General features: G+C 37.2%; 1 protein-coding gene across 4 annotated transcripts; it reads right to left on the bottom strand.

Annotated features, from left to right (window-relative positions):
* Nucleotides 1–3,686: 3,686 nt before the first annotated feature.
* On the bottom strand, nucleotides 3,687–25,863 carry LOC146003224 (BTB/POZ domain-containing protein 2-like). Of its 4 annotated transcripts, none has more exons than XM_083141389.1 (5): nucleotides 25,775–25,863; nucleotides 17,603–17,729; nucleotides 13,301–13,434; nucleotides 11,852–12,056; nucleotides 3,687–10,123 (listed from the first exon to the last, which is right to left on the bottom strand). In XM_083141389.1, the coding sequence occupies exons 2-5, from the start codon at nucleotides 17,720–17,722 to the stop codon at nucleotides 9,401–9,403; spliced, it is 1,182 nt and encodes a 393-aa protein (XP_082997515.1). In that variant the 5' UTR covers nucleotides 17,723–17,729; nucleotides 25,775–25,863; the 3' UTR covers nucleotides 3,687–9,400. The 4 variants fall into 4 exon arrangements, with proteins under 4 accessions (XP_082997515.1, XP_082997516.1, XP_082997517.1 ...); XM_083141390.1 differs by lacking the exon at nucleotides 25,775–25,863 and adding an exon at nucleotides 25,538–25,568; XM_083141391.1 differs by lacking the exon at nucleotides 25,775–25,863 and adding an exon at nucleotides 22,612–22,633.
* Nucleotides 25,864–27,695: the final 1,832 nt, after the last annotated feature.

The raw sequence follows: 27,695 nt of genomic DNA, 5'->3' as shown, positions 1-27,695 counted from the left end.
AACTGTGTACAATGTTGCCAACTTTCAGTATACTTCTTTTCTGGTCATACTGTACAATACAAATCCTCCAATTTTGAACTACATATGCACATAGAATAGTAAGCATTTAATCTATCTTCTACCTTTCACAACACACATTGGATAGAAAATTGTATGGAGTTTGATTAAGTAAGTTTAATTTTTAAAATCCTTCATAAAAATTTATTTCACAAAATGTCCAAAAGTCAATGTTATAATATGGTGGATTGATTTATTTTACTTACGTGGAGAAAAATCCTCACCTAGGTCAGTCCTGACGTGATGGGAAGAAATTTATGTCATTTCTGTGATCAGCATTCAAAATACTTACAAAATCACATATTGGTTTGAAAACAACAGAAATTTATTTTGTTGTGTTCTGTAACACGCATAAAGGAATGGCAAATATAAGGATTTTGATTGTGAAATTGTGAAAAATCCTGATGTGATGGGGAAAAATTGACATAATTTCCGTGATCAGCATTCAAATACTTACAGAATGACCTATTGGTTTGGAAACAACCGGAATTTCACTTCTATAAAAATATTTTGTTGCAGTCTGTAATAGGCATATTCGAATGGCAAATATGAGAATTTTGGTTGTGAAAAATCCAGATGTGATGTCATGTGCATGATCAGCATTCAAAATACATCCAGAATCATCTTTTGGTTTGTAAACAGCCGAAATTTCCCTTCATTAAATGTATTTTGTTGATGCTGAATATTCATGAAAAATCAGTAAGCCAATAAATATTTCATGTCATTACTGTAAAAAACAAAGACCCTTACGTGATACGGGAAAACTGTATGCATATTTGAATTCAGCACACCAAAATTTAGATAAGAACACCTATTTACCCATATGCCGCAAAACAAAAATTTTATTTCGCAGATCTGTTTATATATTAAATACGTACATACAATAAATAAGAATTGTTGTAGTAAACCAGGTCAAATTTTCAGAATGTACCACTGGTGCTCAGACATGTCCTCCTTTAGAGGAGAGGAAAATTTGTGCCAAGTCCAGACTGTAGAGGGAGGTCCAAGGTTTTCCAGTGAAATCTTCACAAACAAGCAACGGTCTGACATACATTATCTTAAAGAATGATCACTTCACTGCATAGAAAACCTGGTTCTTTCCTTCTGATGGCTGCCACAAATGCTCTGAAGTGGCTGACAGTGGGCATCAGCATGAATAGTGCATCCATGTTCAAGCTGCTCCACCAGGAAGATGCCAGACGAATCCCAGAAAACAGTACACAGAACTTTTCTGGCAGATGGGATCAATTTGAACTTCTTACTGCATCGTTTCATCAACGACACGACACTATTTCACTATTTGCTGCCTTGACATCACACCTTCAAAATAAACTTCCATGAATTCGTTATGAATCTGGGCAGCTGAGACATTTCTTGCTCACAAAAACTTATCACAACTCCTGCTTCTGACCTTGATCAATTTTTCAAACATGTGAACATTTTGAACAGTCACTGCACATCTACTTCCAGTCAGAATGGAACATGCCTACACGTGCAATGAGATATAGATGATACCATTACACACACATATTTTTTTACTTGACTGTACTACAACTACACTGAAATTTATGGATCATGACCTTTTCTTCTGATCACCCCTAGTATAATGTTGCATACCACAGAGTAGAGATTTTTTTTTTTTTTTTTTTAGTCCTACAATCAGATAGTTACCACACGTTCAGTTCTGGAGAAGGAAACTGCATAATTATCATCCACACTTTTGTTTTGATTCATTTTGAAGGAAGAAATATGTTCCCGAAAGACCAATGCTGATGATTGACTGTTCGTTTCTGGGTTGAATTGACGAATCCAGGTCTCTTATCTTGTGACAATATCAGTCAGATACCTGCTTCAAATCACCACCGTCAAATCTAAATATTATTTCCAAACACTAATCCACGGTCTCTTGCTTCAGAAAACTGCCTTCAAGATGTGAGGTTCCCATTTTGAAGAACATTTTGCTTTTGCAAGGGAAGGCCACAAAGTGGGTACTTAACATCAGGCTGGACTTTGGACAGATTCTTCAGGATAATGAACTTAGAAAACTGCAGTGGTAGATTTTGGAACCACACAGACCTGCACATGTCTGAGTTAAAAGATCACTTTATTATCCTGTAGTTTATGGTTATTACAAGCATAAGAAAACAGTTTTGTGTTGTGACGTTTCAGGAGAACACACGCTCCCTTCATCAGACATTTATTTTCATTTTGACTAAAGATACAGTTATAACAATGGTTAGCAATTTTTTAAACAAAAATAATCCGTTATATAATGGATGTTGTCAATGTTACATTGTTGTAATATTGCAAGCTAACTGTGAAAAGAAGCAGTCTGTTTTATTTTTATTTCAGATATATATTTTTTTATCACATTATTTTTTATTTAAAATTATGAATCCTAAATATCATCAGGTAATTCAAAGTCATCATTGTTTTCACAAACTCTCTTGATGTTTTCTGTTACATTAAATTTTAAAGATGGAGGCTTACTCAATTTGTGAAAAAGAAAACTCCATACTGGATCTATGTTACCATTTTCATTATTTAATGAAGATGAACATAACAGAAGAACACTGGAATAAATTACATAATGAAAATGGTAACATAGATCCAGTATGTAACAGAAAACATCAAGAGACTTTGTGAAAACAATGATGACTTTGAATTACCTGATGATATTTGGGATTCATAATTTTAAATAAAAAATAACGTGATAAAAAAATATATATCTGAAATAAAAATAAAACACACTACTTCTTTTCACAGTTAGATTGATATATTACAACAATGTAACATTCACAACATCCATTATATAACGGATTATTTTTGTTTAAAAAAATGCTAACCATTGATATAACTGCATCTTTAGTCAAAATGAAAATAAATGTCTGATGAAGGGAGCGTGTGTTCTCCTGAAACGTCACAACACAAAACTGTTTTCTTACACTTGTAATAACCATAAACTACAGGAAAATAATTCTACAATGCAAGTAATGCGTACATACAAGAAAAACTATTAAAAGATCACTGTATGGGAGATACGCATACACTGGGAATCATTCTAATAATGCCATGGACCACATAAATGTATAAAGAACATTGGGCAATGAGATTTGCAAATAAATTATATGTAGGCTAAGGAACAAAATCCAACATAACGACATCCTTTTAAGAATGTTGTTTTCTCACCGTTTCTTGTACCTTTGGTTTACTGAATGCATTCCTCACTTTTAGAGGACATAATGTGGCCGGTTGTAGCTATGCCATTTTTCACAGAATGTGTATGTTCCTTGCAACCCTGGCATGCACCACTTCACAAGGAAACTGCATCACAGATGCGATCAAATGTTGTGTTGGGTTGCCAGCATAGAGGCAGCAAAATGGGCATTTTCGAACATCTGTAGCACTAAAACTAGGCACCAACGACAAAATTTTTAGAGAAAAGTTGTTTGTTTGTTCTGATGTCCTCTACATGTTTCTGTGGTTGGTGGTTGCCATTAAAATGACACCCTGTAAAAGCATGCTGGTCAGGAAGTTCAAATTCTATCTCACAGAAATATTTTCTCTATTGGTAAATATTAAATAATAGTACAGCTCAACCACATTAACATTCTCAAAATTTTGCTTCAAAAACATTTATTGCGTACTTGTAATTTTTTACAATCTGGGAAAATGTAATGGGAAAAAATAAGACAAGAAAAATCACGCGACTTTCAATTCATCTAATGCTAGGGCCTCTCCAATGGTGCAGTGGTAGCATTGTTGCTTTGTAATCAAGGAGTCCAAGGTTCGATACCCGGTGGAGGTACATAGTGGTTCAAATCCCACTTTAAACTGTAGGTCCAGTCCCGATTAGCCTTACTGTGCATCAAATGGGATTAAAACACAAACTCAATAAATCAATTATCTAATGCTATTGGAATTGAATTTGTCAAAGATTAAGTTTACTTTGTGCACAGATGTGTTCCGCACTTTGTTTTACAGCACATAATGTGGCTGGTTGTAGCTATGTCATTTTTCACAGAATGTGTGTTCCTTGCAACCCTGGTATGCACCGCTTCACAAGGAAATTGCGTCACAGATCCGATCAAATGTTGTGTTGGGTTGCCAGCATAGAGGCAGCACAATGGGCATTTTCAAACATGAATGAGGACTGGACCTACAGTTTTGAAGTGGAATAAGAACCACTACATGCCTCCATTGGGTATCAAACCATGGACACCTTAATAACAAGGCAAGAATGTTACTGCTAAGGCATCAGGAAGACTCTGAAAAATGTATTTATAAGCTTAAAGTATAAATATAAATGACAGCTATACATGGCGGGGGATTATTGATATACTTTAACCCTTATCTGGGCAAGCTATTTTGTAACGTGTTTGTTGGACACTGCATTGTTTTAAATGGATCTTGCCATTCTAATGCGAGATTTTTATGTTTTATTGCTGTGGAAACAAGCGAGTAACATGATACTTAACCTAATCATCATTGTTATGTCCATAATTCTTGCATTCTTGTATTCATCATCATCGTAATTGCATTTTTTGCAGAATAGTATATGAAACATATTAGACCGGAAGGTAGTGTGAGAAAATTATTTTATTTACTCATATAAATTTTAATTTTTTCTATTTTAGCATTAACAATATTTTTATGTGATGTCTTATTAAATATTACGTTTTATTAAACATTTGTTAATACATATTCAAGTAAAATTACAACTTTTGTTTAAAAATGTGTCCAACAGACACTGCATTTACGTAAGTGAAACAGAATTTTTTTTTTACGCCTTACGTTCTTTATCAGTCAAATATTGTGAAATGAGAAAAAAAGAGAGAAACAAACGAAGTCAAGAAATATCATGTTCGCAGGAAGTATCGTTTGGAGTATGTGACAAAAAAATATAAGCAACAGTGTCTGATAAGTAGACCTCGGATTTTTAGGTTCTAAAAAGTGTGCTTTTAGGTTCCTAAGATAGGCTCTAAAAATCCAAAAATAGGTTCTAAAAACCTTATATTAGGCTCGAAAAATCCTGAAATAGGTTGCAAAAAGACTTAATTTGGTACAAAATTCCTGAAAAATACTGATTAGATACAATCGTTAAAAACAAAATTTTACAAGAACCGTAATAGCCAAATATTAATTTTCTAAACAAATTTTCATTTCTTTATATCATTTTCAAAATTATCTACAAAATATTATAACATTGCACTTGTGCTGTTAGAAAAGTTACTTGTTGATATGAAAAATAAATTACGTATGTATAATTCGCTGCACAATATCAGGGTGGTTACTCACTTGGAATTCCTTGAATTGGGAATTACACGTGAATTATTGGCACAGGAAATTATGCGTGAATTATAGGATCTGGAAATTATTCATGAATTTTGGCAAGACATGAAATAAGGTATAAGCGGATGTTTTCTCTATTCCATTTTTTTCTCCGTAGACGTTAAAAATTGCAACTTTTATTAATCCATATCCCATTAAATTTAAACATGCCCTGAGGCAAGTTTCTCTCAGTTTGGCTTTTATTTTATTAATTTTTTTGAGGATGAAAAATAAAGCTACACAGAAAATAAAACAAAATTTTCTCAACCTGTTTACTTTGTTAGTGTCTTTTACAGAACAATCTATCTGACAAACGGAAGATTATTACAAAATACTCGTAATATATCTTGAAGTTGATTAGGTAAATTTTTTGTTACATAGGAATCATAGAAACCCTTTATATTGTCAATATTTTTGTGTATGGAAGGGAGGGTGAGAGTAGGTAATATGTAAGATTGGAATAGAGAAAACATCTGCTTGTATCTTTGAATTTTTGGAAAGTTCACCTTGAAAACCAGGAATTATACTTACTTGAATTTTATCATGGTCGTAGTGACCACCATGAATCCTTTTGCATTATCCACACTCAAACTCCACCTTTTGTCTGTGAGGACCATTTCATGTGCTGAAAATTATCTTTCAACAGAAACATAGTCAATAGTGCTCATTTGAATGCTGAAATATTACTTCGCAAGGCGTGAATGCAAAAAAAAAAAAAAGGACCAAACTGACGCGAAAGTGAGCAAGGCCACTTAGATCAGAAGTGTGCACTTGGGACTGTGCAGGCAGTATAGACGATTGGGTGCCAAAACTGAGAATGGGGAGGAGGGGGGAGGACAGTTTAGAATTAAGAGTCTATAGTGTAGGGGTAAAAAGTATAGGGGAACTGTCCCCTTTCACCACCACTATCTGCAGGTAACAGTGACATCAGACATTTTTGTTTTGTTTAAAGCTTTGATAAACATCATATACTTGGAGGGAGGGAAATCGACAGAAGACATGTTTTAAACACGCCAGTCATTGAATTATTTCGCCACCAAACCTAGTAAATACCTCTGTGAGATATAAAAATTCTGTAAAACCTAAAAAAATATATAAAAACCTAAAAAAATGTTTAATTTAGGCACATAAACCTAAAATAGGTTCTAACAAGCAAAATAGGTTATTTTAGGCACTATAAAACTTTGTCAGATGTTTCTTTTTTTTTATGAAACACCGATATAACTTGTTACTTTACCTGCAAAGGAAAAACATAGGATAAAAACCTAAAATCCGACGTCTACTGATAAGACACTGGTTGCCCGGTTAAGGTTTAACCTTTCATTGGCATACATGTGAAATTCTTTTGCATTCATCACATGAAAATTTATTATATAATAAAATTAAACAAATCAACAAAATTGTTATAATTTTATTTGGAATTTACTAAACTGTTAAATAATTTGCATAATATTAGTAATAAATGTAATTTATTACTTGTTGACTAGGGGGATGTATATTTTACCTCCTAATTTCATCTCACTCAATATACTGAGGAGAAAGGGCAAGTGTATTATCATCATCTTCATAAGCAGATGGATCCATGTTGCTATTATGATCACTGTTCAGTGCCTCCTCAATATTATATTCTGGGCTCTGAGAATCAAACACACCTCCCAGGTCTTATCTTTCGTCATTACTTGGTTCAGAAAGCCATGCTCAGATCAGCTTTCTTCATTAATGCTGAATATCAGATTTCAAAAATCATTTAGCAGGAAATATTATCAGTAACAAGTGAATGGAGACAAATAAATATTTCACTGAAGCATCAAAACCGAAAATAGTGAAACATGAACTCAATGGACTCAGGAGTAAAATATTTTAAAGAAAAAGGTTGTACAGTTGGTATATGTGTGACTGTCATCAAAATGACTTGTCTGCACAGACTGAGATCTCACCTACAATTGATATTGCCTGGCCACAGACATTACAAATAACAGCTATGCATGACCGGAAAGTGAAAACATTATCTCAACCTGAAACGATTATAGGTCGGAAGATTTAACCTGGCACGGCTCTTACCAGAAGTTTCTCTGTCATCTGCAGAGTGTTGCCACTGATTTCGGCGCAAGCGAGCAAACATGGCCACAGGCCGTGCTGCGAGCAGCCATTTAGGTGGTGCAAGCTCATAATGGGAATGCGTTTATGGCTAAAACAACACAACCTAATTCATTTAGCAGCATTCATAGGTTATAGAAAACAAAAGTTTTAGTTAACATGAAACTTACCTTCAAGGACTGAGATGCTGAATCCCTTCCTCATCCGAGAAATCAGATTCTTCTGCCACGTTTCCTTCCCCTTCGCTCTTCTCCGAGTCAGTTGATGCGTGGATCACAAAGCTATCACACAATTCATTAACAATGCATCCTTTTTCCAATAAAATTCTTCTTTAACTACATGTTTGCATGCTTTTCTCCAGTCATCAGGGGATATAGAATTGACAGCTTCGATGAGAAGTGATTCTACGTTGTCCATCTTAAAAGCCACATAAGTTTTAACGCCCAAAACGAACTACTGTACCCAGCTTCTGCAAAATTATCAATCTCATATTTCCTGATCCAGTCAATTTTTCTTTTTCGACGAAATAAGTTCATACAATGTTGTTTTATTCATTCCTTCGTCCAACAGTACGTGATTTTTTTAGAGACCATTGTTGCATTTCAGCTTTTGATGTGTGTGCTTTCTCCACTTCCCTGGAATGATAAGGTGCATTGTCAATTACAATAATAAATTGATGGGGGAAGTTCAGCAACAGTTGTTCCAAGAACTATATTTTAAATCTGTCGCTGTCCATTTCTTTGTGGTAATCTTTAGTCGAACGTGATCGAAACAACACGAGAGCATTGTATATGAAGCCACTGGACGATCCTGCGTGAATAATTATGATTCTTTGACTTTTACCCAGATGCACTGCCAGTGGAACATCCCCTCCTCCTCCATCCACATTTTATTTTTTGTGTGATGGGCATTGACCCACGTTTCATCCAGATAAACAATGGATCGTCCACTGGTCCGTAAGTATCTCATTATTCTCAAAAATGCATTTCTTTTATTGACAACATCTTACCTTTCCATCAGTCCGAATTTCCAAATAAAACCCACACATTTTGCTTTACACGTTCACACATTTCTACAAGGCTTGGTATATTTTTTTCCTTGTACATTTCATATACAGTATGCTGAATGTCTTCTGTATTAAAATTATCTACAATGCTCATATCGTGCCTTTAATATGGTCATTTCTTGCCAGGTGTTCGTTCTTAATGGGGATCCATTTTCTTCAGTTTCTTGCTTCTTTTTCAAAATACTGCAAACACTCCTTTTGTTCACCACTGTGGCTTTCACAGTCCTATCCATTATGAGGCTCACACACGGGGACAGTTCACCAGAACAATGACATTCAAATTCTTCTTTAAAGAACCTGTAAACATTGGTAACTATATAACAGGCATCTGAATGCAACAATTTTAATTTCCTCACACTCTTGAACTAAAACCCCACACAGCACAAATGCAATCAACACAAAACAAAATTATTTCCATTGTGACAAGCATTGATCTCTCCACTACCAGAAAATCCACATCTATGACAATGTGGCAACACAGGACTCAAATTCGCCACATGGAGGAAGCAGCGACCCCTGATAGGCAGAAAACAAAGTACTGCTGTTTCCAAAGCTTCTGCCAATGGATGAAATCACCCACGTGATACCCGAAAAAGCTGGGCTAACAGTAGAAAATCTACGGTTTGGTGCCAACTGTGCCAGGTTAAACCTTCTAGCCTACAGCGAAGGATAAAAGGATAAAAGCTGTAATGTTGCTTTCTTTAAACTTCATTAATATACATATAGCAATCTCTCTCATATTTACACTATATACAATAACATTCCAACAATTTCTGCAACTAAAATCGACTAAAAAATAATATTGTCACAGCCTTAATGAGTATTACGTGTATAAAATATAAATCATACTTAAATATTACACCAGCGCATCAAAATTACAAGCAGTGCTAGAGAAATAACACACAGTGCAAGTAGAAATTGGTAGGTCTGGTTATAAAGACTTGAATACGACAAAGATTCTACTCCGTTATACTGAGGTATGAAGCTACCAAAAAATGTTTCTGGCTCTGCAGGCTTGGGGTATAAACTGTTAACAAATGAATCCCAAAAGAGATTAACATTATCCTGCATGTGCTCGTGGAAGTCATACGAACTTAAGATTAGCAAGGCAGGCAATATTATGAACAACCCAACCTCCCAGGGAAACCTTTTAAGGGGTAGACCGTGGGTACCACGGGGTCTCCTTATCCCCCGTGTCTGTGCATTGCTACTCAAGCTATTGGGGATTGGCCTGCTACCAGGAACAAACATATTATCGACAATCGCTAAAGTTTCTTCCGAAGTTAACAATCCAGCTTGCGCAGGAATTGACAGGAACTCCTCTGGTGTCATGGTCAAGAAACGAATTTTGCTCAGAGCAGGGCCGAGAATTGTTCGTTGGTTCTCTGGAGTTACTGTAAGGCCTTGCTTCATGCATTCCCTCGCAGCCCAGAGCTGAAGCAAATTGTAAAGCTCCATTTCTGATTGGATGCAGAGTTCATCTTGATCCAAAAGTACGGCAAGTATATTGGAAGACGATAGGCCATTGAAACTGAAATTTAATACTGCTTCTCTGATGTTTGATGCAAAAACCTGAAAAGAAAAATAGATTTTTTTAAAAAAATTTACATTGTATAACTGAACATCAAAATGTAAACAATGTTTGAATTTTCTAATCCAGTTGTGCAAGTCAAATTTGTTGCTCACTGCAACCTGAACCGACTTATTGTTTTGACTATTTCTTTGTACTAAAACATATGCTTTTGTGTTTTCAATTCATTTCACATTTTAAGCTTGGTAATGCATATTTGTACATTTAAATTTGGGTCCATACCGACATCTTTGTAGGTGGTATAGTGAAAGATGCATCCCTAGGTAGGGTGGTTTAAAGCCTTCAGTCATCATACAGCATTGGTCGTAAGAGCATCAAGTGTGTGTTGTGGAAAGGTTATTTATAAACAAGACTAGACGACATTTTGACATCAGAAGGAATGGAAAGGTTCCAACATGTCAAAAAATATTCAAATGGGTTACACAATTCAGGACTACTGAATCCATTGTCAGCAAGAGGCCTCCTTGTCTCCGATGACAAAATGCCACCGAAAAACACATTATGTTACAGTAGCAGAGTCATTGTTTCTAAAGAACATTTCGACAGCAAACGATCGATGCTCTTCTGATCAATGCTGGATGATGACTTAAGGCTTTAAAACCAGAGATTTGTTTTTCACCATGCCACCTACAAAGATGTTGGTATGGTGATAAATTTCAATCATCTAATTGTATCTGTGATACCCTGTAGTACCTATAAAAGTACTTATTTGCTGCTTGCACTACTTTTGGCTCTCTCCATAGTACAATGTAGAAGGACATCTTTTGTTTATGTTAAATTGAAAACTGATATTTACCAGATCAAAAGGGAACTTTGTTAATCATACCCCTTCTTTACTAATACCTAGCACAACAAACTGCACTTTTTTAAGCATGCATACAAGGAGAGCCATATACCGTGCGTCCATTTCGATCTGCAGCCGAGAGATTGGGAGAAGCGTGGCGGGCGGCGCTGCCGACATTTGCGGCCTGTAATGCTCGCTTATTTTTACGGACATATCCAGACATTTATATAAATATTGCAAAACGAGCACTAACCTGGGTTATAATTCATCATCTGTAATTCATCCAAGTTCTGCAATTATATACACAAAAAAATACGCTTTAGAAGTGACGATAAGAGTCACAGATAATCAAACATTTTAATCATAGTTTTGACCAGCAACGTCCTGCTTAAGTTTATATCCTTGAAAGAGTTTTGTGTCGATGGGGATCGTTTGGAGGTTTCGAATGTGCAACACTGTATCAAGATTACACTGCCGACGAAACCATTAAAAGTCAATGGTTTTCGTGAGCTTCCTCGATGAACTCGATGAAATTGGGGCAGCGTTAGAAAGTTATCCAAACAAACCTCTACGCCGTGTTTCACAGGAGATGGGAGTGTCAAAATCATCAGCACATACAGCCACTAAGCTACTAAAATTAAAACCATACTCTTATAACACAGGTTAGTGCTCGTTTTGCAATATTTATATAAATGTCTGCATATGTCCATAAAAATAAGCGGGCATTTCAGGCTGCAAATGTCGGCATCTCCGCCAGTGCCGCCCGCCACGCTTCTCCTGATCTCTCGGCTGCAGATCGAAATGGACGCACGGTATTTTTACACATGATTCAAGTAGAAAGTGGCATGTGGATCAAGTGATGAGTTAATTGTTCACGACTGATGAACAATTTATGTGCACTGTATTCATGTAATGAAACACACACCTGAAAACATTTTTCCTTCAATGTTGAGCCTTCAAACTTTTCTGCAAATTCACATATATAGAATACGTTGTCTGGATTTAATATGGTTATTAGGAAATTTTCACAGTTCTCTTTCAGATGAGGAATCATGTACTTGTTTGCTGCTGCCAGCACTTCACATGCCTTCTCAACATTTGTCAGCTGTAAGTTGTCAGTATAAACATACCTGTAAATAATGATAGTAATAATAATTCTCTATTCAGGTCACATATATTTACAAGCAACATATTGATTATAACAGGCAACATTTCACAAACTTCTCTTTTGCACATGTAACCCACAACGTAAGTTTTTCTTTACAACTTCACTAAGTCTGATGATACAACTGTTATAAACTAACCAGCACTGTTTGTAATAATAACAGGTCATTCTGTTGTCATGGGCGGGACACACGGACTACATTTTTGACATGAAATAAACTATTCTACTGACAATTAAGCAACGTTTTTCTTACAGTTTCTCTTGAATTAATTATGAATCTAAATTTTGTTGATTACACATAACTACCCTTAGAATACTTTCCCAGATTTATAGCTTACATGTCAACAATTTTTTTGTCACTAGTGGGAAGACAGATAAATTAAACTGAATTGATGTTTTAAGTCCACTTGATGCACAGATAGACTAATCGGGACTGAATCTACAGTTTAAAGTGGGATCCGAACCACTGTGCAATACCTCTGTCAGGTATTGAACCTGGAATCCCTGATTACAAGGTGATTACGTTAACACTACGCCATTCGGGAGACCCCTTGGGACAGATAAAACACCTCCTCTTACCTTCATATGAACTTTATTTTAATTTCTGTGAATTTTCAAATGATGAAAAATAAGTTACTTGAGACAAAGAGAGAAAGTAATTGGTTTTTGGTGTCATGGATGGAACACAATTCAAAACAAAAGGAAATCAAAACTCAAAATAAACAAACAAAATATCTAAAATACATTTACTATTATGTACAATACTTGTATTTTTATCCAAAAGACAATTTAAATTGTCGACTCACAATATAGAATAAAATTGCAGGATTGCATTTAATTCTAAAAATTGAGATTCATGGTCACTGTCATGGAATGCTCCTAATGTATTTTCCAGTACAAGGCATATGTCAGTTTCTTGTGCCAAATCTCTTATCACATTGAAAACAAGAAACATTTGATGAGTTTTCAGAATTAGAGTCTGTCCACTTTTTGCATGGATAGGCTAATTGCGGCTGGTCCTACAGTTTAAAGTAAGATCCAAATCACCATGTGAATAATGAATCTGGGACCCCTTGATTACAAAGCAATGGTGATAAAACTACAACATTGCCAAGGCTTAGTTTTAACAATTTGAACAAAGAAAACATGTTTCCCAGTACAATAAAATATTTTTGACAGCAATAAGAATCATATATCAGTGTTACCTACTCCAAAAGGATCCTAAAGGCATCTGGGTCCACGTCTGTCACATTGACTGTCCCTTCCTCCCGCATCCCTCCATAAAACATGGCTTTAAATACAGGACTGGACATGGCCAAAATGAGCCGGTGGACCTGAAACACCTAAAAAAAAAATAATTATATATGGGATTCACAATAATGGCATTCACATTAAACTAAAACCACAAAATATTAAACCATAGCTGTAATTCCCATGCTTAACACTCGGCTCGACCTTGATTGATGCTAGGGTAGCAGTTTTCAAATTTTCTTCCCCTTTCGTAATATTGCAATGATATTTCAAAATCTGAAAAAAAAAAAAAAAAAAATACACATATACTTGAAATTCCTTATAGGGCATTGTTTCTCAACCTATGGGTGCGACCCACTGCTGGGTCCTAAGGGGGCATCTGATTGGCTGCAAAGTCGGGCTTATTTACTGTGTGTTAAAAGCCTATTACATTTAAATTACTAAAATATATTGATTTAACAATTTAAATTCAACCCATTTTGTAGGTAGTCTAAACTCTACATTTCTGTTATTCACACTCTACCATTGCTTTTTACCAGCATCTCTCTGATATTTAACTAAAGGGAATCAGACATCTCTCATTTTCGGTCGGTTACAACGAGTTCTTAAGTATCTGTATGTCAAGGCACTTATATGTGTCGCTTGATATTTCCAACTGCCTGTGTGTGTGTGTGTGTGAGAGAGAGAGAGAGGTTGCCGAGAGGTGTCAAGTGTCACCATTTCACATTGCCCTCAAGACTGCTTGGATTACAAAGCTAACCACCTAGGAACAAATGGATTGCCGCAGTTTTAAGAGCACTGGAAATTACTGATTTTTCCTCATTTACAGCTTTGATATTCTATGTCAGTGCAACAACAGTCACACGAAGCCACAAAAACACACTTTCATCGCATGCACACCAGTCACAGTCTTTCTTAATTAACCAATGGAGCGAGATTGAAAATTACTGGATTTGGATGAACTCAAGACAGATTCTCGTATTTTGAAAGTTCAAACATGTTTGTGTTGGTGTTTTAAGTTCACTTTATGCACAATAAGGCTAATTGGGACTGGACCTACAGTTTAAAGTGGGATCCAAACCACTATATGCCTCCTTGAACGCAGGACCCCTCGATTAGAAGGTGACATTCAAACATGTTGTCAGTAAAACTAAGAGACTAACTGTGTGATATCAGCTGTGATTCTGGCATTAAAACTAAATTTTTAGATTCAGAGTTGACAAAGTTTTGGATGAGTTATTAAAATTGGTCATGTCGTTCTCAACCTCATATTTGTGTGAAAAGGGATTTTCTTCTTTGATTCAAGTGAAACGCAAATACAGAAAAAAACTTGAAATGCACTGAGATTTACAACTTAAGTTAACCACCATTGAACCAAACATACTACATGCGGAAAAGACAGCCCCAACTGTCACATTAGATTAGTTTGGTGAGTAAAAAAAAAAAAGTTTTCAATTTCAGCATGTGTGTTTAGTTAGATGCTAGACTAGAGTAAATTAATATTCCAAATTACATATTTTACTTTTCTACAATGAAGTATGTGTAATTTGTTACTCAATGTTAGCAAATATACGATTATAAACTGGGTGCACACTCCTACTAGTAATTCTGCTTAAGGGTCCCATGAAGTGTAACATCCTTCAAGGTGGATCCTGGACTGAAAAAGGTTCAGAACCACTGTTCTAGAGCAATCACAAGAATCTTCATGTGGTTTGCTTTCAATGTTGTCTAGGTATTATCAATACTTTAATAGACTTACATAGTCATGTAACTATTGAGACTATCTAGGCAACAGCGGCAGCAAACCACATGAAGATTTATGTAGACACTTATAACAAGCTAGAAAAAAATTAGGCGCAAAGACTTTTTGATTTGCCCTCGTACTCCACAAGGAGTTCTAAGCAAATGTAATTTTTTCAAATTTTGTAATATCACAGTTTCTCAAAAGGAGAGGAAACATCAAAAACAGCTGCCAATGCAAAGTAGTTCTTCATTAAATTAGGCACACACAGAGGACATGTACATCATCTATATGACATCTCTCTCAACGCTGGAAGGAAACAGGCAACGTCGACGTGTTTCAAGGCAACAGATCCCGTTGCGGCAGCACTCGCCGAGACGATTCCACACAGGTAAAACAGCACCAGAGAAAAATCAGGCAAGGACAGACTGGCTCGGTAGCTCAGTGGTAGAGCAATGGCACGGTATGCCAGAGACCTGGGTTTGAGTCCTGGTCGAGCCTGCGTTTTTCGCTTAAACTTCTACAAAGTAATTTTTGTTCCTAAAGTTATCAATTACTTGGTTAGAAAACCAGATAAGCACGTAGCCAGAGGGGGAGAGATGAGAATTAGAAGGTACCTGTCACATGTGAAAATTTTATATTATTGACCATTAAGTCAATAACTGACTACACAAGATGAATATCTAACCTTGTTGAATTATGAATAAAAGATGAGGCGTCCATTTAATGTGCATAATGTGTTCCATTTCGAGAATATTTTGACATGGAACATGAAATATTGCACTTGCATTCACAGATCTTTACGCATCGGGTCCTATGATTGGTGGAACATTACAACATTTGTCTCCCCCTTCCTCCAAAGAAATGTTTTATCTTTGAGACATCTTAGTTCAAGTGATATTGGTTCGTTGAATTTACAGTGTGCTAAACAAGCAAAGGAGAATAAATTCTATTATGATAAAGTACAAGGTAACCAAAGAAGTTCTTGCCGTTCTACAGCAGTGATAAACAAAGAGCAATACAGTGGACGGTACATACCCTTAGGTTTCAAAGTAATCTCCATCAGCATCCAACACCTTTTGCCAATGTTCCTGCAGCTGCACAATACCCTGGTGATAAAACTCGGTGGGCTTGGATGCAAAGAAGTCCGTGAGTGCGTTCCGCAGGTCTCCCTCATTTGCGAAGGATCTCCCACGGAGGTGGTTGTTGAGGGAATGAAACAGGTGGTAATCTGTTGGTGCATGCTGGCTCCTTCTGCCGCGGTGCACCCTTTGCAACTGCTGAGAGTAGCGGTCAGCAGTGATGGTCTAACCAGGTGGAAGGAGCTCGTAATGCTCCACTTGCTGACAATTCCACCATACAGAGAGCATAACCTTTCGTGGGTGCAGAGGTGGTCTTGAGGTATGAGGAACAGGGTCACATGGCGACAACCAATGTCTGGTATGCTTGGGAGTGTCATAGAGGACCCACTTTTCGTCACCAGTGAGCAAGCGATCAAATATGGGTGTGTTCAGGTGCCGAGTGAGCAAGGACAAACAGGCTGTCACTCGTTGTTCCTTGTTGGCTGCCGACAATGTGTGGGGTACCCACTTGCTTAACTTGTATGACTTCCCTATCCCATACAGGTGCAGTCTGACTGTTTCAGCGGAAACATGGAACCTTTCTGCAAGTCCATCACACGTTAGACCACTGTCCTCCTCGATGGCTGCTTTCACGGACTCGTCATCCAACACATGTGGTCGTCCACTGTGAGGTTCATCCGAGAGGCTCACATCTCCCGAACGGAATTTCTGGAACCAATGCCTAGCAGTGCGTTCGTTCATGGCATTCTCCCCAAATGCCTGGCAAATGTGGCAGCTGACAGGCCCACTTTAAAGTCATACAACAAACACACACGAACAAGCTGCTTCGATACCTCCATTTCTCTTTGACACTGGATGAGCTATGACTGCTGTGCGTGCGCAACGTGCCTGTATTACTGACAGTCGATGGTCAGACTAACTCCCGATCGCTTGGCAGGCATGTGCGTCATCTCATTTCCTCTCTGTGAGCGCATGATTAATGGGACATCAAAAACGGCAAGAACTTTTTTGGTTACCTTGTATTAACATTTGAATTTTGATCAGAATCATGATGTAGATTGTCAGTTAGTAAGGATGCCAAACAATGCTGAGAGAGTGGGGTGCTGTACCCCATTAAGAACATTTTTGTAAAGCATCTCCCAGCTAGGAAAAGTTGCACAAACATCCCTCCACCTACTGCATTGTCTCCATGTTGATCACACATGCAGCCCCTTCTTATACCCAAAGTTGATCAGGCACCTCCACAGCTAGGAATACCCACTTCGAGCACTGATAACACAGAAAATAAGTACAGTGGTGGAGAAGAGGATTTTTTTTTTTTTGGTGGGCAATCACAGGTGTGGTTTCTTTTGGTACCATTCATTTTTAATTACCCTGTATTATCACAATTTAAAATTTTGTGATACAACAATCTCTAATACAGGCATTAACACTTACGCTTTTTGCACCTTTGTGTTGCACAACAAACTCACAGTCACTAAGGTAGCCAGTCTTGTGAAGACATTCTAATCGTTCCTTTGAAGACTGCTTACTCCAAGGTTCCACGGCTTCTTCCATGTTAATACTACAAATACAAATACAATGGATCCTATTAGAAATTACATAATGCAGCTTGCCAAGTCAGTGGAAACAATTTCCAAAATTTCTATGATTCAGATTACTTTTTGACAGACAGATCAGGTTATGGTATAAATCAAGAGGCAATATATAGTGCAATGCTGCTTTATAGGGTAGGGTGTAAGACAGGAATTTGAGTATGTTTTTCAATAAGTTCTTAACAAGAGCTATTTTCCCCCCACACTACAGATATATTCATATATATATTAACAAGTCAAACCAATGGCTAAAGACACCGGTCAAGGACATATTTGCCCCAAACAACTAAGCAAGTCCAAAATTAAATAAACAGAATACTTGTTGCTACTGTATTATGCAGAACTTACACAGATGTAAAAATTATATTGTGAATGTATAACTTTGCATCATTAGTGCCTGTGAAAATTTTTGCGTATCACTAGTAAATATGCAAAAAAATATAATATTATAATGATCAGGGACTTTACTTTTCATCAGCTGAACCCAGCAATCTTTTTGTTATTCAATAAATAACACATTCAATTTATTTTGAGATTAATTTCCTTATAGGGCAGCTTTTTTTAAATACAAATCTTCCTGAACTTAATTAGACATAAGCTAGATAATGAACACATAGTTGTTCTTTTCGTCTGTTCATGCAATAACACCCCAGTGGTCTAGTCGGTAGAGCATCTGCCTCCCCCCCCCCCCTAGCATGGGAGATCCAAGTTTGGGTGATCTAAGGTTGAAATTTTTCAAGACTTGTCCCTGCAAAAAGTGGCTCCGGGGCTTGCCCTGCCTCAAATCAATGGGTTGCCCCCTGGGTGGGTGTGTGGGTAAAAGTGGCCAGTCGGAGCTTATGCTGATCACATCATTGCCAAAATAGCAGAGATCAAGAATGAGTGGGGCCCTTGAAGGCATGGGTAACTTTACCTTTACCTATTTTATTATTATTATTTTAATCATATTAAACTATTTTTAAACTATTGATGAACATATTATTATTATTTCATAAGAGACATTTGATTCAGACCTCCCCTCAAATATAGTTCTATATATATGTGCCTGACACGGGTTAGATGTCACACAATAAAGTGGTTGGTCCCTTTGCACACACCCCACCGCCTTCCCAACAAACATAATAGGCAATGGCATGAATATTTTTGTTTTGATAATCCATTCAGCACCTTGTCACGTCATTAAGCATCTATCCTTGTTATACTACTGCATGTACTATCGAACTGGCATTCTTTATAATTATTATTTCTTTTTTGGTGTGTGTGTACTCTAATAAAACACGATTTCTGGGTGTTGGAAATTAACCTTGGCAGAGTAAACTTGACACTGCCTATCACATCTGTGGATCATACTGAAGTTGGCATTTGGTTATATTTCTGCAAGAATATGGCCTCTCTTTTTATTTATGTCATTGTTTCTAATAGTGGAGTTAAGGGATATGTATATTCTTCAAATCAATGATTACTAAGGCCAGCCGCACACCTGATCCGACACAATGATTCATTTCTGTTGCAAACCGACTCCGGGAACGTTTAACATGGGGTTCTTATGAGCCGCCACACACTGGACGAAACATTTGATTCAAGTCACGTTGCGACAAAACAGCGAAGGTAACAGGAATTTGGTCTCTAGGAGCACGATGCAACATGTGTGAATCCGTCTCAGAGCACCACCTGCATGTGACTCATCACTGTATTGTTTGACAGCACATATTATATGTAAGTTTGACAGTGTGGTCAAGGTTAGAAATAGAGCTTGATCCAGAACAGCTAATCGTTCTTGTGTAAGTGAACCCTCCGCTGTACGATTATTCATCGACTGAGCACAAAAATAAGGACAAAATTGATGTGCTATGAAATGAAGTGGCACAGGAGATGAATTACATTACGTGAAAAAAATAGGTTTATATTAGAAATTATCTTGTAATGTACAAAACATATCGTAAATTGTACAAGAAAAACAATCTTCAGGCCAGTTTCATATTTATTGCTTGATTAAGTATGTGGTTGCAGTATGCAAATTAAAGTTTTTCCTTTTTTGGTGGGGAGCAGCATATAAAGTGAGTCGGAATGAACTGAAACTCCATTTTGACAAAACTCGGTTCCTGCTGCGACATTGGACATCCATTTTATTTATTTAATGCACCATACAAAAGTCCATTCTTAGTTACATTAATTCTTGTAAAGAATAGATAAAAGGAATAAAAGAAAGTTATTTTCCTAAATTTGTCTCCTGTCGGTGGAAATGTAGACAAAATAATATATTATATTGCGGTGAGTGCTAATTGTTTAAGATGCATATGAGAACCTAATTTCCTGAAATGACAGATGTGATAGATCTTGTGTTTATACATTTACTTTGGATGCAATAATGATAATAATCAGTGCTTTTTTCAGGCGGTACGCAACAGCATGCCGTACTGGTAACCTTTATATGTGGGAATGAAACTAAAAGGATTTTATTTTAAAGAAAGAAGTATGTGTGTGTGTGATCATTTATACACAACAATATTTAGAGTAGTTCTTATGATAAACACAATAACAAATAATAACAACAAACCAACTTGTACCGAAAACTTTCTTTCCAGAAAAAACTGATAACAATAATTAATATTTGTTTTGTTTTGTCAGAAGCAAAGTGACTCGTCATGTCGCTTTGTGTCCCATCGTGTTGTGTTGCATCGTATCGTGACTCGTCATGTCAGATCCGGTGCGTGGCTGGCCTAATTCATTAAATTAAGCACACACAGGAGATGTACTATGTAGAATTTTTAAGAAAAAAAGAGGTAAAACAGTGCCAGTGAAACATCACAGAAAACAACATGCATTCGCATTAAAATAGATCTAAACTACATTCACGAACTTTCACAATGCTACAGAAAATGATTTGCGTAAATACTTTTTCCTGTAAAAAGTAAGAAATCTGTCACCCCTATGGTAAAGTGTTACCCTCATTTTAATGATTGCTCTTCCAATGTATTTTACTTCAACAAGATGGAAATTAAAAGTAGTGGCAGGTTTTAATAATCCATTTAAATAAAAACTTGAATCATTTTTACTTGGGCAAAATGAAACTTTGGGTAACAGTTCCGTATATCGGAAACACATTTCTTCATTTTTACAGAAGAAACTACTTACAGAAATGAGTTTCTGCAAGCTTTCCAACGTTCGTTGAGGTATTTTGTTTCATCGTGGAATATATTTGACCGGGAAATCATGTATTTTTCAAGAGAAATGTCACAGATGCACAATTGCCATTGCTTTTGCTACATGAACTTCATGTTGCGTACGTTTGATGACGTAAGCCTCTGTCAGTGTTTCCAACAACTTTTTTCACTATGCTTTCCCAACAGAACCAAACCTTATCGGAAATGGTTCATGGGGCTATCAGTCAGCTACCGTGCATAATGGTTCGTGGAGCTAGTACAATTTCCACCGGTGACGAACACGATAGTAGGTATTTTTCGGTGAAGAGGGTTGGAAACACTGCATAACCACAACGTGAGTCAAGATGTGGCCGCCATATTGTGTGTTAAGGAAGTGAAGAAAAGAATCAAAAAATCACAATGGTGGCTTGAACTATGTTCCGTAATACACCATTGGGATACCAGTTAGATATAGTGAAAACACATTTAACTCTTTTTTATTTCCGAATTATTTACATTTGTACTTACCTTATATGCACAGCGGAACATTTTTAAACTTGGGATTATGTTTTTTTCACTGAAAAAAGCGTAATTTTTCACATTACAAGTATTTATTGGTCGTTGCTAATTCACTTTTGTTACACACAATATGGCAGGCAAATCTTGACTCATGTTGTCTATCGTCAGCTGATATGCAGTGTTTCCAAACTTATGAACCTAAAAATGCCACACAAACTATTTACAAAAGGTTTTTAAGCGAAAATTAATCCACAAACCATTCACGGAAGGATAGGTTAGGCAATCAGAAAATTAAATTGAAAAAACAAAAACAAAAAAAAACAAAAAAAAAAAACGCTCACACGTCATCTTGTAAAACTACCGCATGGTTGCTACAGTAACACTTATTAACCGAAAAATTATGGTTTTTTGGGCTAACATTGATCCACAAACCATTCACGGAAGGTTAGGTTAGGCAAATATAGAAAATTAAATTGAAAAAAAAAACTGCTCACACGTCATCTGGTACAACCACCGCGTGGTTGCTACACTGACAGGGGGTTACATATTCGAATGCACGGAACATTTGATTCACGTAGTCGACGGTAATGGTTGCACGAGCTATCGTGGAACTGAGATACATTAGTGTCGAAAATGACATTATTTACCGGCCGAATAAGTGGATGGAAAAAACACTATTCCCAGGGTAACAGTTTACTATCTTGCGAACACCTATAATTTCTTCGTTTCGTCAATTTTTGACATTCGTGCTTACCTATCTCCTTCGCGGAACATTCCTTAAGGTGGATTGACGTTTTTTTTATCAAATTATTGCAATTCTTCACTATTTTCGTTTGAAATTTTCGAGTCGAAATTTCCCACCGATTCCGGGCTCGGTAAGACTCTAGTTTACGTCATTTTCTTAAGGAATACATGTCATATATCGTTGGAAAGGTTATTTTATAAGGAATTCAACAAAGTAAATCCCAAGGCGAGGAAAAATTTCCTGGAGGAGAAAATCGAGAAAAACCGATGTTGTCCGGATATGCGTGATTGAACGTACTGAGGACATTTTTCGATGATGAAGCACATATTTAGGGGTGAAATGAGTGCTAATGGAACCTAACCTAACAGGCGTAACCTAACCTCGTAGGCATACCTCGTTCCCGTGAATGGTTAGTGACAGAAAAGTGTAAAAACAAAAACTTACTTACCCTATGGATGCCGTAGCGCCAGCTGTCTGCTAGCACGGTTTTGTAAACGGGCAACAGTGTGCAAGAAAGACGTAAACGGGTAAGGAGTGGGCAAGAAGGACGTAAACTAGAGTCTAGCCCCGGGCTCCGCCCCTGGGGTGATTGACCTACCGCCCCCAACTGCTAACGTGGCCCTGCCTCCTCTCCGGCCTTTTCTATAGACTCCCTGTTAAAGGCATGTTAGAAATTGGCCGGAGTCACCTGCCCCCAACTGAGCCCCAAAATTTTAAATTTGAAGAAATCCGTTTCCTAGATACGGAAAACGTACCTTAATTTCACACTAAACACCTTCCCGACGTTAGACAATACTACAGGAACTTGTTATGGTAAGTAGTTTCTTCTGTAAAAATGAAGGAAACGAGTTTACAATACCGGACCACTCTACAATTTCTATGAAATTTTGCCTACTCACTAATTGTGAACTCCTAATCACGAATCTGCATGTAATAATTGGCGGTCAAGTATGGAAATCGAGTAAAAAATGAAATAAACTATGTTTTCTTAACGTAACGTAACCCTACCATAAGAACAATAGCTCCACGGAAGACGCCATTTTCCCAACATGAAGAAATCATCAGGCAAGACTAGGTATAGTTCTCTTAGCTAAAATATTAACTCTTCTTTGTATTTGTGCTAATGGAACCTAACCTAACAGGCCTAACCTAACCTCGTAGGCATTCCTCGTCTGATGTCAGCAAGATTGTTGTGTGTAAAGGAAGACCATTAACGAATTGCGAAAGAAATATGGTTCCGAATTGCTGTGTATGGACAATCAACGTGGTAAATCGCAAGGTTATTTTAAAAGTTCTACACGTAAATGTACAATTTTAACAAGTGACCGCCAAATATGAACTACAGATACGTCACCAGGATGCTGAAATTAGTAAGTAGGCGAAATTTTATAGGAATTGGAGAGTGGTCCGGTATTGTAAACTCATGCCAAATGAAGAAATCTGTTCGCAGGATAGTAAACTAGTACCGAAATGTGTTTTCGGTAACACTTTACTATACCGGAGACGGATTTCTTCAAATTTACAGGAGAAAGTACTGGTACTACTTTACTATACCGGAGACACCTATCAATGATTTATTTCACAATTTTTTACATTGCTAACGTACTATTCTGCGTTGCAGAACATTTCTTTAGGTGAAATAATGGATTTCTAACGAAAATAATGTCTATTTCTTACATACGATAGCCCCACGAACCATCACGGGGATGAGGTATGCCTACTAGGTTAGGTTAGGCCTGTTAGGTTAGGTTCCATTAGCACTCCTTTCGTTCAATTTAGCATATACGGACAACATCGGAATTACAAATTCCACATCTTTCACACCCGGCAACAACTTCACGACGCATCCTCGACACGTCATGTTGTAGCAGCAGCAATAGCACGTATTGTGCTCTCGTGCAGAAAGCAAATTTCGGCAGTAGCAATAGCGCGTCGGAAATAGATTTTCGTAGAAAACAACATGCATTCGCATTAAAATGGATAAAAACTACATTACGCAAATCATTTTCTGTAGCGTTGTTGATGTTCGGGAATGTAGTTTTGATCCATTTTAATGTGAATGCATGTGGTTTTCTACGAAAATCTATTTCCGACGTGCTATACACTCTCATATTGTCCGTATATGCTAAATTGAACGAAAGGAGTGCTAATGGAACCTAACCTAACAGGCCTAACCTAACCTAGTAGGCATACCTCGTCCCCGTGATGGTTCGTGGGGCTATCGTGAATTTTTGGGTTAATGTCAATGGTTTTTGGGGCTACCCGTGGATGGTTTGTGGGAAATAAGAAACAACAGTAAGTACTTGTTAATGTAAGAAATAGACATTATTTTCGTTAGAAATTCATTATTTCACCTAAAGAAATGTTCTGCAATGCAGAATAGTACGTTAGCAATGTAAAAAATTGTGAAATAAATCATTGATACGTGTCTCCGGTATAGTAAAGTAGTACCGTGTTTTCACTATATCTAACTGTTACCCCAAACTTTGCTCAGGATTTCTTCAACTTTATTAATAAAAAAAATGCTTTTGACTTATCACTTGACTTACTTCCCCTTGCTCTACTTCATATTATTTAAAGGGAACTTTTGAAAGACGTCAAACACTAACAATCACCTCCTCCCCTTACACTAGAATCAAAAAATAATCGTTCCCATGTAATAACTGCCTAAAATTCGGGAGCGAATTTACAATATAGAGAAAGTCTCCAATTTTGTTAATTTTCGGTATACTAACTAATTTTGACCTCCTAATCACGAATCTGTTGAAAAAAACCGGGGGTCACGTCTGAAAATTTGAAAAAAAGCCGATTGAATTTTTTTTATATATAGGTGTATATGCGTAGTTTTACGAACAAAAATGTAATCTCCTGTCATTGTGTCCAACCACGCCGTTGTATTACAAGAAAATGATTTATGATGTTCAATTCTAGTAGGATCCCTATTTTTTCGATGAATTTAGGGGTGAAATGAGTGCTAATGGAACCTAACCTAACAGGCCTAAACTAACCTCGTGTGAATAGTTCGTGGGGCTATCCGTGGATGGTTTTTGGGGCTAACGTCAATGGTTTGTGGGGCTACCCGTGGATGGTTTTCGGGGCTAACGTCAATGGTTTGTGGGGCTACCCGTGGATGGTTTTTGGGGCTAACGTCAATGGTTTGTGGGGCTACCCGTGGATGGTTTTTGGCGCTAACGAACAATTTTTCATCAAAATGTACAATTTCCAGACGTGACCCCCGGTTTTTTACAACAGATTCGTGATTAGGAGGCCAAAATTAGTTAGTATACCGAAAATTAACGAAATTGGAGACTTTCTCTATATTGTAAATTCTTACCAAAATTCGGAGTATAACTTTTAACCTTAACTATACCTATTCAGACTATTCTGTTTTCGTTTACGTCAGGTAAGGTTCACGCACTTGTCCCACAGCAGGCAACCTCGCCTGAATGGACAATTCATTTCACAACCTCTGCACTAAAATAAGTAACGTATAGAGCACAGGTATAGAGGTTGTCAAAGGGTTAATATAATAATGCATTGCTTACAATTACATAAGAATTTAATGAGAGAATTAATGAAAATAAAGCAAATTGTCATAAATATTTACTTAGCTGTGCCTCAGCACCTCCGTGGCAAATGCTCCGTGCACAGGCTCCGTGGTTTCAGTGTAGCTTGTGCGAGACGTATAAATATTACCCGCTAAAACACTACCATGTTCATTCACTTCGTGGTTTGTGGGATGCATAACCTTGACCATAGCCTTGACATTAAGGAAACAGTATCCGGTTAAGTGCTCTTTATTTCAGTGTAACGTAACATGCAGAAACAATGAATTCTTGGTCGTCTTAATTTTTCTGGAACTGGTTGCCAACGAAAAATGTCACCGCACGCCACTGCACTCGCATAGTACCCATATGGTATATCTTCAAACAGATACAATAATAATAATAATAATAAATAAGCATAATAAAAGGAAAACTTGGGAATTTTAAGCTCGGAAAGGGAATTTATCGTCAGGTGAAAGGGAAATTTTAATGGACATTTCCACTTTGACATGAAAAACGTTTTAAATCCATTCATTTTACAGATAATGACACAAACATGAGATGTGCAAAATATCTCGGCGATATTTGTTTCGGTTCTCGAGAAACACGCCTTCAAACACCGCTGAAATTCACCTACTACGTCACGGATTTGAAAACGTCCTCTCCACAGACTGGAGGTCCTCTGACGTCATCACTTAGAAATGCGTGCAGGCGGGGCTTCTGCTCGTCCCGTCAACTTAGCATGAGCCGCTGAAGCGACAGAAAATTCACTTGTTACTGTGTAAAACAAGTATCTTACAACTTCCAATGCAAAAATCTGTGCTCCATTTCTTGGAGATGAATTATACCCTAGCAGTATAGACGGTGTTAAAGGCGGAGCTACTGCGGAGCATGCGCACTCGTCTGGTCCCCCTCGAACATCCGGTTACGCTTAAGGTGCTATGGACGTTAATATGAAAGAGCAAGGTGGAGATTCTTTTACAAGGAAATAGGGTGTCAACTGTGTAGGATATGGTTGCACAGTTCGATCGGGAACAAATTTATTGAATCAAGTATCACTTCGTAGGTTTCCGAAGGACGTAGAGAGACGAAACCTGTTGATACAAGCAGAACGAAGAAAGGATTGGTACCCGGAAAGTATTTGTACGACTTGCATTTTGTTAAGCAAGTTGATCGTTTATCTGCGTATTGTGTTGTGGTGAAAAGCACGCCTCTTAGTGAGGTTTCAAACCGAAGCGACACGCGACAGCAGTGGTTCGTACCGAAGTGACAAGCGACACAGGCCCATTTAGTCTATAAATAAGCATTTACCGCTCATGGGCAATCAAGTCTCAGGCGGCACAATACACGCCATTGGGAATCTGAGCGACACGTGCAGCTTGTTCTGTCGCTTCGGTTCGAAAAATTTCATTGATCACTGAGGATTCACTTTCAAGTGGCACGGAGATTACAACCCGAAGCATATGCCCGAAGCGACAAGCAACAACCCCTTTACCTTGCATACGAGTACAACAGACCGAGGAGACACGATGCATGGTGCTGACAAAACAACAGTGGCGAAGCTCCTATGAGGCTTTTGAGGCTTAGCCTACCCAAAAAATGTTGAAATTAAAATGTTCTTATACCCTGTAACAATCAAAGTTCGTTAAAACGAATTAAACTACAGGGTGGTCCATATGTCTTGTTACCCCCATAATTTTGCATAACTTGATAATAATACAACTTTATAATAATACAATATAATATAATGAAGTGCAAGGTAGCCATTCATTCCACATGTCGTGTGACACCAACAATTTTACATAATTTTATATTATGATAATAACAATATAACAATTTGTAAGACGTATGGATTCAGCGTCAACCAGGATGTTGTTCATGCATCCAAAAGGTCAGTATGACCACCATTATTTTCATGGCACAAAATGACATGGCGCCATGACCTGTGTGAGATTTTACGAAGCAAATTTTTCGTGATTGTTG

Source organism: Lepisma saccharinum, chromosome 20 (genome assembly GCF_977018435.1).
Source record: "Lepisma saccharinum chromosome 20, izLepSacc3.1, whole genome shotgun sequence".
Taxonomy (NCBI): Eukaryota; Metazoa; Arthropoda; class Insecta; order Zygentoma; family Lepismatidae; genus Lepisma; species Lepisma saccharinum.
The sequence above is the reverse complement of the archived record's forward strand: the minus strand, read 5'-3'. Positions and strand labels throughout refer to the sequence as shown.